A 16363-nucleotide genomic window follows, 5' to 3' on the forward strand; every position below is an offset into this window, starting at 1 on the left:
TAATCCCTTATAAGCGCCCCACCTCCCTAACCGGGTGTGACTTCTCTGGCCTCTGACAAGAAGGCCACAGAACCTCACCCGGGGGTATTTAAATAAATTACCTGGCCCTTTGTTGCCTCTCTTTGCCTGCTTATTCTGGCTAGAATTTATCTTACAATAAGAAGAAAACAAATCCTACCATTTGCAACAACATGGATGGAGCTAGAGGGTATAAATAAGCCAGGTGGAGAAAGACAAACACCAAATGATTTCACTCATATGTGGAGTATAGGAACAAAGAAAGACTGAAGGAACAAAACAGCAGCAGAATCACAGAACCTAAGAATGGACTAACAGTTACCAAAGGGAAAGGGACTGGAGAGAATGGGAGGGTAGGGAGGGATAAGGTTGGGGAAAAAGAAAGGGGGTATTATGATTAGCATGTATAATGTGTGGAGGGGCATGGTGAGGGCTCTGCAACACAGAGAAGACAAGTAGTGATTCTACAGCATCTTACTATGCTGATGGACAGTACTGTAATGGGGTTTGTGGGGGGGACTTGGTGAAGGGGGGACCCTAGGTAAACATAATGTTCTTCATGTAGTTGTAGATTAATGACAACAACAACAGCAAAAATTCAATTTGACCAAATACAAGCCCAAATATAATATATTCCAATTATTTTTGGATCAGACATGTACAAAACATTCTGATATGAACTTAAAACATCTTTAAAAATTTCATTTTGAATACACAATGAGTATCAGTTACAAACTGAAACCAGGGCAATTTATTTCTATTAGGACTCTTTCAGTAATTAAACTTTGTCCTAGGCCTGAGATAGTTATTTTATGACTGATAAAGAAATAATACTTATTTGGTGAGATGTGAATAAGAAAAATACATACAGATAAGGACTTAAAGAAAGTATTTTTTAAAGTTTTGCATGAAAAGGAAATATACCTACCACAATAAAGACCAAGTAAAATGGAACATAATACAAGAAAATGGAAATAATACATAAATGTTCATTAATATTTGCTCATGAACTTAATATGTCTATTAGATTCCAATTCAGGGATAAAATCAATTCCCAACCCAAGACATTTAACTAAACGTAAAATTGTAATAGTTACTTACTGTATAAGAGAAGCTCTTTCAAAATACTGAATGGCTTTTTCACAAAAGTGGGTGTCAATATAATAGGCTCCAAGCCACTCAATGACTTCTATATTAGAAGGGAAATACCTGTATGACTGGAAAAAAATATGGATTGTGACAGTACAACTTCAGTGGCAAATGTAATGCCCTTCTTTAACATTTTACCTATTGAATAGATTAATTTATCCAATGTGAAATCTCTTAATAAAAACATATGAGATGTCATAAACACTTTATAGGTTTTGAAACTATACAAGATTCAGAAAACTTAAGGCTTATATTACACATTTTTCAATTACCTGTAAGTATCTTTTGTATGTACTGTTATGTAATCTGAGTCAAATTAAATATGTAAAGGAATCAAAAAGGGATGAAAATCACACTTCAAGAGAAAAATGAATTTTTCCTTTGATTTAATGTTTTACTAAAATTAATTAAAAACCAACTTTATATTCCACAAATGCTTTACTATAAATCATTATTGACTTAAAAGCTATTAAGCATTTCTAAATTTTAAAAATTAAAAGGTCTGCTGCTTTTTTCAATAATAATTCATAAAGAGCTAAAAAGTAGAAGAAAAGATTAAACACCTACCTCATAGTAGTATTGAAATGCTTGGGACTTATCTCCTTCACTATCATATAATTCTCCTAGTTTTGACAAAGCTCTAGAATCAGTTGGAACGACACTGATCAGCTGCATTAACCATTCAATAGCTTGATTAGGATCTTCCATTAATTCATATCTTAAACAATGTTAGTTAAGGATAACACAATTTTTCTAAATTCTTGATTAATAAGTAAAGCTAAAAACATTACAATAAAAGTATTTCTTAGCCTATAGTACAATGCTATTTAATACTAGTCTGTATTTCTCTCTCTATATATATACCTTGCTTTTCCTTTCTTCATTACTATCCACTAAGATCAACTTCCAAATTTCTAGTAGAATTAACCTTTTATTCAAAGCATTGTCCAATATCTGTCCTTAATAAAAATGCCCAAATGTTTTGTCCAATTAACCTATTATTCTACCTCTCCTAATATGCTCAATATAAAAAGGGAATAGTTTCCACGTATTATCCTGTAAGTTTTCCTTAATTAGATAATAAGCCCAAAACAGGGCATTCTTTTTTTGTAGCTTTTGTGCCTAGTAAGTCTTCTGCATATTACTCAAATAAATTTTTTCACACCAATACTTATTAACTACTTACTATTTATTTTTATATTGGATGTCTCAATGAAATGAAAATATCCCAATCCAAAATTTTATTGAAAAAGAACTTCCTGTTTTTAATGTGATCCCCAAAGAAAAACATAAAAATAAGAAAATATATTCAACTTCAAATGTATCAACTGCTTAACTAGATTCAAACTGATCATGAACTTGTCAGTATCAGATCAGACAATGGCAATTTCAGAGAAATCAAATGAATAAAACAAAAGGTTAAAATTGTAATTATGAAGCCATCTACTCTAAAACTAAAATTTTTATAAAATTTTATCTACTCTATCAAAAATACTACAGATAGTACTTAAAATTATTAATGGTACACTCATGATATACTTTTTAAAAACATATTTATGTGAAATTTGTATCAGTATAATGGTAACTTAATAAGATGTTAACCAATCCCAATGTTGTGCTCAAAGCTTATTATTTTTAAAATAAGGTGAGAAATTAAAGTGTTTTTCAAGTCAGGTCAGAGGCATTAAAAACATTAACAAATTTCTGCTGTCCAACCAAGGGCAGGGGAAAAAGTAATGAAAAACTAAAGAGAGCTAAGAGTTGTAGGAGAAACTGACATGACAGGAATGTTTTATATTTCAACATTCCCTGGAGTTCTAAACATAATACTGGCACATATAGTACACAGTCAATAAATGACTACTGAATAAATGGAATGAATGCATGAATTCATATAAGCCATTGTGTAATTTTGGAGGGCAAAGGTCTTTGGAGAGTGATATTCATTAAACCTACATGTCAGTTATAAAAAGTAAATCATCCAGGCTTAAACAGTACTAATGTAATAAACAATATTTTCTTGTTAATTATAAGTTACTGCTTTAAAAATACCCTATAAGTATCTAATTCACATTCACTAAATAGAATGTGTATTAAACATGTCATAATCAGTTCAATTATTATTTCCAAATATCAATAAATAATAGTTTTAACCTTTAAATAATTCCTTTTACAATGTACCTGATCTTTTAAAGCAAGATCACTCAAACAATATTTTCATCACACAAATATCCTCATCTATTATTTCCCTGATTAAGCTTATTTATTAATTGGTACTCAATCACCAATTGAGTGAATTAATAACTGTCTGTAAGTTGTTCACATATGATACACATTTGCTATCTGGTAAAGAACTTGGGCACTGTTTCTTAGGATTGCATGAAGTTTCAGGAAACAGTCCAAAGCTTCATCTAGCCGGTTTAGCTTCTTATAGGTAAGGCCTTAAGAAGAAAAAAAGAAAAAAATTAGCTATAAGCACTATTACAGGTAGTTACTTTTCTCAAAGTAACAGAATGAATATTTAAATATATGTAAGTATTAATCCAGAAGAGAAAATAAAAATGAACAAGGCAAGACGATATGAAGAAGAACTTCCAACATCAACATCCCCTGGAAGAGTCATTCCAGAAGATGATCATCAAAAAACTTCAACAAAGATCCTGGCGCTGTTGCAGTTGTAGCTGCATTCATCCCGCCAGTTCCTGGACTTGCCATTGGAATGCAGAAGGAGATAATCTAAGTTGGCTTGTGCATACAGTAAAACAAATTTGACTGGTTCTATATTGTCGGAACTCAACCAAGAATTAGGAGAAGTGTGAGTTGCACTGCTTCGAAATCGTGCTACTATAGACTATCTACTGTTAAAAGAACATATGGGATGTGAACAGTTCCCAGGAAAGTGTTGTTTTAATTTGTCTGATTTTTCTCAAACTATTCAAATTCAGTTAGACAATATCCATCATATCATTGATAAGTTTTCACAAATGCCTAGGGTGCCTAACTGGTTTTCTTGGTTTCACTGGATATGGCCGGTAATTGTAGGTCGGCTTTTATTATGTATCTGTATTCCTATTCTGTTAATGTGTGTATGCAATTTAATTATTAGTTTGTTAAAACCTATACATGCTGATGTTACTCTACAAGAAGTTATGTCAAAGAAATAATCAATCTTCCCATGTTTTCTTCTGTCTGCTACTTCTATAGCTTTTCTCCTTCCTTCCTAATTACAGCCCTTTAGTAGAATTCGTGCCTCATATCGAAAATTACCGAGTATCATAATTCTTCCAAGTGGTAAAGATACCTCAAGACAAATGCTGGCCATAGAAGCCACAGGGCATAAATCTGCAAAGAAGTAAAAAGCTAACCTTTTCAAAGAATATTGCTTCTCTCTCACTTACCAACTTTATATTTCCCTGTATGGCCCTGGAAGACGGCTGGTTAGCCAGAGACGGGTAAGATTCCTCAAGGGAGGAACAACCTAAGACAGGCACAGTCGCAGAGGGGCCAACAGGTGAGAAATTGGGAATCAACAGAGGTGAGGCTTAGAACCTCACACCCCCCCTGTTTTGAGAGAAATCTTCTGCATCCGTGGATGTTTCGTTGCCCTTGTCTAGCTTGGATTAATACTTAGTCTATAGGCACAGACCTGATCATCTACACTTGCCCTCTTATAGCACTAAATTATGCTTTCTACCTTTATCTTGCATCTCCCTACCACTTCAGCATTTTATTTAAAAAGAAAATAAGGGAGAAATGTGGGATTCATATATAAATGAAGTAAAATATCAAATGAATAATCATATCTGACTTGATTGTTTATAGTTCATGATGCGTGATCAAAACCGAAAGTTTCTGTGATGACTGTCCTTGCACTGTTCACTATGTAAGAACTTATTCACTATGTAAGAACTTGTTCACCATGTAAGAACTTGTTCGTTATGCTTCAGAAGATTGGAGACTGTTGAGAGTTAGGCTTGGGGTTGATTAATGATTGTGCATTGAGTCCCCTATACAGAATTTTATTGTTGTTAACAACCATTTGATCAATAAATATAAGAGATGCCCTCTCAAAAAAAAAAAAAATATATATATATATATTATTTCCACTTTGTGCTATGAATAAAAGTAGTATTGAAAGTTAAAAAAAAAAAAAAGACCAAGGCAGGGGAGAGGTGATTTTTCACTAATGTTTGCCAGACACCAAAACAAGTATTAAAGCTTTAGTTATTTTAAAGTGTGGTAGGGAAGCAGGAATAGACAAGCAGATTAATAGAACAGAATAAATAATTCAGAAATTGACTCAGCTATAGAATTTTAGTTAATAGGCATTTAAAATCAATGAGGACTAAGGCACTAGTAATGGTGCCAGGACAATTGACTATGCATAAAAAAAATGTAAATTCCTATTTTGAGTTTGAATAAATTCAATATTTTAAAACTAAGAAAAACAAAGCTGTAAAAGTATGAAATAGGAAAGTGATTTTATAATCTTGGGGTAGAGAAGGGCTTCATAAATCAATAAATAAATGAAGTCACCAATTTTCAAAAAGCCAAATCTGATTATATAAAAAAAATAGAAAAAATCTATTTGACAAAAGAAATTCTAAGTAAAGTTAAAAGTCAAGCAATGGACTAGGAAAATTATTTAAAATTTATAAGAGAATAAATAAATATATATGTAGGCAATCTTCTGCATTAAGGTCTTTGCTATTCACTCTCTTCTGCCAATAATGCTCTTTTTCTAGAGACCCAAACAGCCATATCCTCCCTTCCTTTCAATATGACAACATGTCACCTTCTCAGTGAGGCTCTCCTTGACTCCATCTAAAATTACTAATTCTTTCCTGCCTCCTATCCTCCCAACCCAGCCAGGTCTTCCCTTCTCTTTCTGGTAGGGGATTAAAGTCTTCTCCAAAGGAAAGATCCAGTGACTGCTGGGCAGAGCCCCACTACACAGCCCAGACAGACGGCATGCAGCAGGCAGCCAGTCCATCAGTCTCTCCTGTGGCTAGAGGGGGCCCGTTCAGCTTTTAGCTGCAAACTCCTAAACATGAGGTGTAGGCCTGGATCATTAGACATCTGAGGAAAGGTTGTAACATGAAAAACGGAGGATAAAATAAGCAAAACACATCTATGCAAGGAGAAGAAAAACCAAAAGAAACATCATTAAAAACCCAAGAAATAAGACACAGTATTGTATCAAGATGAATGTCCAACACTGCAAACCCATGAACAGGAAGGACCGACACCCACTTCAAGCGACCTCCGACAGGCAGGGAGGGGAATGAGACGGTGGTGAGCCTTCAGGTCTTGTAACATTTTGTTTATTAAAAACAAAATCTGACTTAAATATGACAAAATGTTAAAATGTGTTCAATATAAGTGATAGGGACATGAGTATCCATTTTCTTTTGTTTGAAATTGTTCAAAATAAAAAAGGAACTTCATGTAATTGCAGATTAATGATAACAAAAAAGAAGTATAAAAAAAAATCCTCTGATAGAGCTGGAAAAATAACATGTCATTAAAAACCCATCTTCAAACAAACAAACAAACAAATAAATAAAATAAAAAAGGAAGAAAATGAGCTTTTTTCAACCTATTAGTTCAACAAAAGTTGACATAATACCCAGCATTATCAGGAATTTGGGAAATCAGTCTCATATACTATAATGTAAATAGAAATTGGAAAAGTTTTTTGAGAGGGCAATATGGCAATATCTATCCAAATTTACATGTGCATAACTTTGGAATCATTAATTACATTTAAAATGATCTATAATCCAAGAGTTTTCTTTTCAACTTTTTGGTGTAAGGAAGTCAACTTCTCTTCTTAAGAATTAGAGCTTTTAAGCAAAAAATAAATAAAATAAAAAAGGAAAAAAAGTGTAAAGCCAAAACCCCCCAAAAGAGCAATTTTGCTTGTTTTACTTACCAATATTATAAAGTGCTTCAGTACAAGAAGAGTCATTTCTTAGAGCCTCTTTATAGAATTCAGCTGCCTTCTCATAATCACCATTTGCAAAAACTGTATTTCCTTTATTAGTAAGAGCTGATGGGTTGTATCTATCTGAGTTCACAGCTAAATCTGCATAGTTGCTGGCTTGTGCAAATTCATTCTCCTAAGTACAAAATATATACAAATTATTTGAAGTTCATTAAGTACTTTCTCTGACTTTTCTGAAATTGCAGACATCATAAACAGAAATTTTAAATATATGGGTCTTGACAGGCTTATTCTACAAAAAATTTTTAATCATCAAGCTCTTTTAACTACCTAAGTTTCTTATGATTAACTTTTCCACATCTCATGGTTTACTCAAATGCTATTTGTATGTAGGTGGTTCCATTCTGAATGCCCAATTTTCATGTCATTATTTACAGCAGTGCTATGCTTCCCAAACTGAAAGCACTGAAATAGCTGTGAAGGAATCACTAGTCTTTCTGTCTTTGATCAAATAATGTTGCATCACCTACTAGATTGTGCATTTCTAGCAATCAATCCTCTTCAGTCTCCTCTGCCAAATGTTCAGAGGAGCTTGCCATCATTCGCTTAAACTACACAGGCCTCTTCATTCTTAAATGATGCAACCATTTGTGCCATATCAGTTTGGTTAAGCTAGGAACCATGTTTCCTAGAATCCCCTTCCCTGTATGGTTTATATCTACTGCTGGCCAAAAGGAACTTCTAGGACATGTGGAATGCAGACATGAAGCAGCAGTCTGCATTCTCTGTAGGCCTTTTTCTGGTCATCAGATGCAGGACTGATGTGAAATGCTGTGGGGCCAGCCTGTCTTCACTTCCACTGCATGCTGGCTCCTCCTGACTGACCACAGTGACCCAGATGCATTATGGGGCTTGGCTGTGGATCCAGAGGAGGCAACTGCTTCTCACAGACTTTGCCATAAAGCCCTCCTCTGGTGGTTTCTGGACCCACTTGGCCACTCACTCATTCACTGGTTGGTGATCCTTTCTCAGACCCCGATTCCCCTTCTGCACCTTAGCTCCATAGCTCTTCTGCTACTGTGTAACTCTAATTCTTGTATCCCTTCTCCCATAACACTCACAATGACTATTTCTCTGACTGAACTTTTAAAAAGCTCAGATATAATTCACATATAAAATTCAACCTTTAAAAATGTATACTTCATTCACGAAATTGTAAAACCATCACCAATCTCTATTTCCAGAAACCCTATGCCCATTAGTAGTCACTCTTCATTTTCTCTCCACCCCCAGCCCCTTGCAACCACTACTAATCTTTCTGTCTCCATGGATTTGCCTATTCTGGACATTTCACAACAAATACACTCATATACTACAGGCCTAGCTTCTTTCACTGAGCATAAAATGTTTCAAGGTTCATCCATGGTTCACACAGCTTCATTCCTTTTTTTAAATGACTTCATCCCCTTTCATAGCTGAGTAGCATCCCACTGTGTGGCTATGCCACATTTTATCTGTTCATCATTGTTGGACACTTGGATTGTTTTCACCCAGGTTTGGTTATTATGAATAGCGCTCCTATGAACATTCATGTACAGACAGTATTTGTGGGACTTTGAACTTTGACTGATATAAAAATTGGTACCTAAAATTGGGTGCTGCTGTCATAAAAGCTAAAACATGTAACACTGTCTTTTGGACTAGGCAGCAAACAACATTTAGAAAACCAGTTGCTGATGGGACAGAGAGATAGTGAACCATTGGGCTAGAAAGTCAGTAAGGAATTTTTATGAGAGGCCAAAGTGCAAGGCATGTTTTATAGTCATGAAATAGCTGGGAGAACTGGCTTCTACACTGACCTGGGAGATACAGAAAGTGTACTTAATAATTGTGTGCATATGGCTAAGGAGGTTTCTAGGCAGGAGGCTGAAAGTGCCAATCATCCTATTTTAATTGGGAATAGTAAGGTACAGAAGAGAAAGAGGAGCTAAGGAGAGAACTTTTCAGAGTTTGCAACCAGAATTTAGGAGAAATACAGAAGAACCAGGACATGATGGACTGGAGAATAAAATTATTTCATGTCTCCAGCTTCTTTTGGTGGCAAAAGGTTTGTGAAGTAAGGAATGGTCATAGGGTAGAGGTCAAATCAAGAGTGTGGCTGTAATACCCTTTAGAAACATCTTATTAAGATTAAACTGGTGCCTAGCATAGCACACCTTCTCTCTCAGGCAGAAAAAGGTTTCTAAAATCTTTAGGGCTCTGTTCCATGCAGCCCTTCCTAAAAGGGGTCTGACTTGAAAAGAATTACGGATGTAGTTTCTGGGGCATGAAGGAAACTCCAAACCCTAAAAAGGGATTTATAGAAAATCTGCCAACGATTTAAGAGAGTTGTACTAGCAGAAGTGCTGCCAGATTGGGTCACAGTGACAGACACAGTCCAAAATGAAAAAAAGGCCTCTGGGCCCCAGGTTTTTCTGGGCAGAAAGTAGGCTAAGAAAGTTAATCAGCAAACGTAGGCTATTTTTCCTGTAAAAGGAAGGTGATCTCAGAAGGCAGAGCCAAGAGCCACAGAGACCAAAGAATTGGGGGACCAATCCCAGGGACCAGAGCAGGGTCCTAATCAAGGAACATTCCCTTTACCCACATGAGGGGGCACTGACCACAGGTGCTTTGCTGAATTTCAGAACTACTAAGGACTGATGGCTGCTAAGTGCCTCCATCCTCCCCTTTTGAATGGAGCACATATTACAGTTATCCTATTCTTATCTTACCACAGGATATTAAGTGTGTGGTGACAGATGATGTATTTTTGCCCCCAGATCTTTGGATCAAGAGGACCTGTGCCTCAGAAGACCCCATCTCTATGCAGACCTGATGTAGAGGATGGCCTCTGGGCCTCATGTTGTGCCTGGATGAGACTATAAGAGTCTCAGGAGGGGTAAGTACATTTTGCATTTTGAGAGGATGTGAATTATTGCTCAAAACCAGGCAGTGACAGATTTTTAAAATAAAGGCCCCAATGGATCATCCCTCCCACTATCCATGCCCTTGTACAGTTCTCTCCCATGTTTGTTTTGCTCAGTAAGATAAGAATACCTTCTGTGCACACAGGAGCCTGGTAAGCACCCGTGTGTGGAATGTCCTCTCTTGGGCCCTGTCCCATGTAAGAAGTCTGGGCTTTCCTGCTACAGAAATGCTGTGAAGGAGGACTGAGATGCCCAGCCCACAGCTCAGTGAAGTGCCAGACTCCCTGACTGAAGTCATGCCTCCTTCTTGGTGAGCAAGTCCCAGCTCTGCAACAGAGAGCTGACGCAAGGTACAAAGGCCCCGTCCCCTCACTCCATGTGGGGAGAGTGCTGGGCAGCCATCCCAGTTTCAGAGAGTCCTGCAGATTAGCTGAGGCCTGTGGTGAGGGCATTGCAGCCCAGTCCCTCCCTCTGCTCAATGCTGCTTCCTACCCTCTCCCAGAGGTGCTGATCCAAAGAGGAGAGCAAATCCAAAGATTTCCCCAGGAAGCTTCCTGTAGGCTAATCTCCACCTCCATCTCTATCCATGTCAGAGTCTGCTGTCTCACCAGCATCAGGGGCCTTTTCTGAGCCTTCACTGTCTTGTCCTGCGTCTCTGGTTTCAGTATTACGTACTTCCTCTCTGTGCCTTCCTTTAGTTCAAAAGCGTGACACTATCTTTCTTTTCCTGTCTTCCTGATCTGACTCTTACTCTTGCCTCCTTAAGGTATATATATATATACAGCAAAGTCAGTTCTCAGATCTGTGCCGTGCTCTCACCATTGGAGATACCACCCACTGTACTCTGTTTGGGCTGCTATAACAAAATGCCACAGACTGAGGGGCAACAAACAACAAACATTTATTTCTCATAGTTCTGGATGCCACTTGCTGTGTTCTCACATGGCAGAGAGAGAACTCTGGTCTCCTCCTCTTTTGATAAGGGCACTGATCCCACCATGAGTGTTCTCTACTCATGACTTCTTTAAACCAAATTACTTCTCAAAGTCCCTACCTCCAAATATAGTCAAATTGGGGTTAGGACCATAAGATACAAATTTTTTTTTGTCGGGGGTGGGTAACCACAATCAGTCCATTGTGTCTATTATCAAAGTTGTACCCTCTACAGACGCTGTCATCAAACTGTATCTCTAACCCTGACTTCCCATCTGAGATCAGTCCCACATGTCTCCTGGACATTTCTATTTGAATGTTTCACCATCACAACAAAAAAATGTTCAGTATATTTAAAAACAAACTTGGCGTCTAACCCCAAACACAAAAGTAAATTGGAAATGGATCAAAGACCTAAATGTAAGTCATGAAACCATAAAACTCTTAGAAAAAAACATAGGCAAAAATCTCTTGGACATAAACATCAGCGACTTCTTCATGAACATATCTCCCCAGGCAAGGGAAACAAAAGCAAAAGTGAAAAAGTGGGACTATGTCAAGCTGAAAAGCTTCTGTACAGCAAAGGACACCATCAACAGAACAAAAAGGCATCCTACAGTATGGGTGAATATATTCATAAATGACAGATCCGATAAAGGGTTGACATCCAAAATATATAAAGAGCTCACGCACCTCAACAAACAAAAAGCAAATAATCCAATTAAAAAATATGGGCAGAGGAGCTAAACAGACAATTATCCAAAGAAGAAATTCAGATGGCCAACAGACACATCAAAAGATGCTCCACATTACTAGTCATCAGAGAAATGCAAATTAAAATCACAATGAGATATCACCTCACACCAGTAAGAATCACCACCATCCAAAAGACAAACAACAACAAATGCTGGCAAGGTTGTGGAGAAAGCGGAACCCTCCTACACTGATGGTGGGAATGTAAATTAGTTCAACCATTGTGGAAAGCAGTATGGAGGTTCCTCAAAAAGCTCAAAATAGAAATACCATTTGACCCAGGAATTCCACTTCTAGGAATTTACCCTAAGAATGCAGCATCCCAGTTTGAAAAAGACAGATGCACCCCTATGTTTATCACAGCACTATTTACAATAGCCAAGAAATGAAAGCAACCAAAGTGTCTATCAGTAGATGAATGGATAAAGAAGATGTGGTACATATATACAACAGAATATATTCAGCCATAAGAAGAAAACAAATCCTACCATTTGCAACAACATGGATGGAGCTAGAGGGTATTATGCTCAGTGAAATAAACCAGGCAGAAAAAGACAGGTACAAATGATTTCACTCATATGTGGAGTATAAGAACAAAGAAAAAACTGAAGGAACAAAACAGCAGCAGACTCACAGAACCCAAGAGTGGACTAACAGTTACCAAAGGGAAAGGAACTGGGGAGGATGGGTGGGAAGGGAGTGTTAAGGGGGGGAAGAAGAAAGGGAGCATTATGATTAGCATGTATAGTGTGTGGGGGGCATGGGGAGGGCTGTACAACACAGAGAAGACAAGTAGTGATTCTATAGCATCTTACGCTGATGGACAGTGACTGTAGTGGGGTTTGTGGGGGGGACTTGCTGAAGTGGGGAGTCTAGTAAACATAATGTTCCCCATGTAATTGTAGATTAAGGACACCAAAAAAAAAAGAACTTGGCATTTTCCCCCTAACCTACACCCTCCTCTGGACATGTCCCTGGCACCATTCTCCTGCCAGCAGACTTAAAACACCAGACTCATTCTTCACCAGGATTTGATCTCTTTTCCATCTTAACACATGAGGGATGCAATACCTTTACACCCTAACAGTACTTCCACATGTCAGTAATTCTCAATGTCGCACAGATCAGAACTTCCAAGAGGGGCTGGAAATGTAGTTTAACTAAACACAATGATCCTATGTGCACCTCCCCTCCCAGCTTTCTTGCCTCTGTGCTTTTGCTTATTCCTTTAGTCTTCCCACAAATGCCCCTATCTCTCCCATCTATATTCTGATCTTCATGATCCAACTACTCTACGAAATCTTTCCTGAAAGCTCTAAATTAAAATGTTATTTGCCTCCTTGAATTTCTGAAGCACTTATTGTTGCTGTTTTCTATTTTTTATTTTTTTCACTTTCTAAATGTTTACTCCTATATTACATTTCTTTCTTTTTTCTAAAGTATCATTGATATACACTCTTATGAAAGTTTCACATGAAAAACATTATGGTTACTACATTCCCCCTTATTATTGAGTCCCCCATACCCCATTGCAGTCACTGTCCATCAGTGTAATAAGATGCCTCAGAGTCACTACTTGTCTTCTCTGTGCTACATTGTCTTCCCCGTGACCCCACATACACCATGTGTACTGATCATAATACCCCTCAATCCCCTTCTTCCTCCCCCACCCCTCCCCTCTGGTAACCGCTACTCCCTTCTTGGAGTTGGTGAGTCTGCTGCTGTTTTGTTCCTTCAGTTTTGTGAAGCACTTATTGTTTACATTAATTTATTGATCTTGACTTTCAACCAACCTTCCTTTCTTTCTTCCTAGTTTACCAATCTGCCTCCTTTGTTCCAAATTAAGCAGGTTCCCTTTCACAGAGTTTTTTAGGATTTTGGTATTCTCCATGACTGGCATCCAGCAGATGCTCAAAGCATGCTTTTAAAGATGATACTGTAACCTAAGATGTCACTTTCCTTGTTACTAACATGGGGTTGAAATCTATCTCTAGCTCACCTCCCAGAGATACACTCTCTATATAATTCTATGATGTGATGCTCACCACCACACTTTTTCTCCATCCCTTCTAATTCTGATATGGTCCTCTCACTCCTGTCCACAAAATCAGACCCTGGCCCAGAACTGTTCTGACCAGACCCTCCATGTACCCCATTTGCTAACGTTCTCCACCAGTCTTCCCTGGAAGCTCTCTTTGAGCATGTTAAATTTCTCTAGGCAGAAATTCAGCAACATGAAAATACTACATTAACAACTCTTAGTAGTAAAAAAACAAAACTTACCAAATAATACAGGAATGAGAGGTTGGTTGCAGCTGCACTTTTCACTCTACTATCCTTTTTTTCAAATGTTTTTAAGGTCTCCACAGCCTAGAAATGAATATCTGGAGGTTATTACCATTATAATATGGCAGTGTTCAGGCTTACGGCTGGGTGAAGATCAGAGCATCTGGACTGTAAGACCAGGGAAGGCACAAGATTAACACATTCAAGGAAACAAATGATAAGATGGGAATTTAATTTGAGAACTGAATGTATAAAAAATTAAATTAAATTAAAAGCACAATAACTGCAATTAAGAATACAACAGATGTGTTTAACAGCAGATTAGATACAGATAAAGACAGTAGTAAATACTGAGCCTTGTGAGTCTTGTGACACACAGTTTAGTGTTTATTTTGCCTAATAAACTGGGACTGAGATTTTACCTAAAAGACATGGTCAAATTTGCTCCTTAAAAAATAATTCTGGAATTTCTGCCATTGACTATTGGAGACTAGCCTATAAAAGACCCTTCTCCTATAGAGAGAAATTAGAAAAGTTAGATAAAATATGAAAAGTATTTTTTAAAGGCATTGGAGAGCTTCTGAGGCAACCAGGATTGAAGGTCAAGATCCCAGAAAATGTTCAGACTAAACAAGCACAACAAAATAAAAGGCTAAAAATACTCTTAGAAAAGAACATAAAAGACATACGGTAACAGAGTGAAAATATAAATGTAATTGAAATTCCAGAAGGAGAAGAAAGCTAATGGCTGAGATTTTTTAACTGATGACAAAATAATTTTGGAAGTATCAAAAAAAATGATCTGAAGTAGATCCAAATATAATTACATCTTCAAGCCATGAGAAATGAAAGTTAACCACCTGCCAGGTCTGAGACCTTCTAACCGAACAGGACATTTAGAATGGTCAAACACCTGGGGTGCAAGGTGAGAGAATACTCAACCTAGAAATTACTAAGAAATATCATAAAAAAAAGTAGAGAAAGGCGGTAAGTTTTCTTCCCTTCCTTCCTTTAAAATGGGACGGGGATGTGGGGGGGACTTGGTGAAGGGGGAGCCTAGTAAACATAATGTCCTTCATGTAATTGTAGATTAATGATACCAAAATAAAATTAAAAATAAATAAATAAATAAATAAATAAACAAATACCCAATAAACTCTCAGAAGTATAGAGGAATAAAAAGCCATTCTCAAATGTTTATGACATGTACAAAGCAGAATATCAAGAGCAAGCAAGGTAACAAACAACAACAATTTAAAAAAGTGGAATACTATAGGAGTTTATATCACTCCTTTGAGAAACAGCTATGCATATTATATATAGTCAAGGAAATGTGTTGGATCTGTTAATTGTGGCTGTTAGTAATAATACTTTAAGATGACATTTAACACCAAATTACTCTCCCCCAAAAAGGTTACTATGAATTCAAACAATATATAAAAAGCAATGCAATCCCGAAGCTACTACTTAAAATAACAAGGGTATTTTGAACTTAAAACATCCATTTAAAAACATCTGACAGAATAAAAACATATTTCATGTTTTAAGACGTCTAAACTATGACCTATTCTAAAAAGGCTATTTAATTACTCTAATAAAAGGAACATTCTCAGGTATCTTTGGCTTTGAAATGGGCTGTTTTTACAACTGTTCTTTATATGTTCAGTGAATGCATATCTAATATTTCTGGGTTTTTTTAAGTAAAATAATATAAATCAATTTATTAAAAAATGAAACTGATAAAAAGTACATTTAGTAAAATTAATGTTAGTTGTAAACGGCAAAACAAAGAATAAAAATAAACACTGATAACTTGTTTTTGTTTTTTTTTCCCCACAATTAGGAAAATAGATACATCTCCATTTTTATTCTTTCCTGTTCGATGCCATCCAGCTACTGGCTTTGCCATTCCACTGAGCTGTCTGTACACTATCACTCATATTCAGACCAAATGACTTCACTTCATCCACCTTCCGCTTTTTAGTGGAGCTCTTTACTACAAAGGAGACTACAAAATGACACTATCATCATAAAGAACCACGCTCTGAGATTCCAGCATCTTTTTCAAACATTAGCAGAGCTAATTATTGAATCATATCCTTATATAAGAAAGCATACTTTTTTCTCTTTATTCTTGAATTATAGTCTTCATCAAATGATCATTACGAGTTATATCAACCCAATCCTTTTTATTTATTTATTGATGGATGATTGATATAGAATCTTATATTGGTTTCAAATTTAACACAGTGGTTCAACAGTTACCCATGTTATTAAATCCTCATCCCCTCTAGTGTGGCTACTATCTATC

At 36.6% G+C, this 16363-nt stretch overlaps 1 protein-coding gene across 5 annotated transcripts in view; it reads right to left on the bottom strand.

The window, feature by feature from the left end:
* The window catches only part of IFT88 (intraflagellar transport 88), a 188826-nt gene that overhangs the window by 69680 nt on the left and 102783 nt on the right, over positions 1–16363 (bottom strand). For all 5 annotated transcript variants that reach the window (XR_008993219.1, XM_057490395.1, XM_036910152.2 and 2 more), the window contains 5 exons: positions 14050–14136; positions 7103–7289; positions 3500–3608; positions 1735–1885; positions 1120–1235 (listed from right to left, as the gene is read on the bottom strand). Coding sequence is in view for 4 of the 5 variants with exons in the window: in XM_057490395.1 (XP_057346378.1) it covers positions 1120–1235; positions 1735–1885; positions 3500–3608; positions 7103–7289; positions 14050–14136 (650 nt within the window). In the remaining variant the exon portion in view is untranslated. The remainder of the gene's footprint in view (positions 1–1119; positions 1236–1734; positions 1886–3499; positions 3609–7102; positions 7290–14049; positions 14137–16363) is intronic.

The sequence above is a fragment of the Manis pentadactyla genome, chromosome 2, assembly GCF_030020395.1.
Source record: "Manis pentadactyla isolate mManPen7 chromosome 2, mManPen7.hap1, whole genome shotgun sequence".
Taxonomy (NCBI): domain Eukaryota; kingdom Metazoa; phylum Chordata; class Mammalia; order Pholidota; family Manidae; genus Manis; species Manis pentadactyla.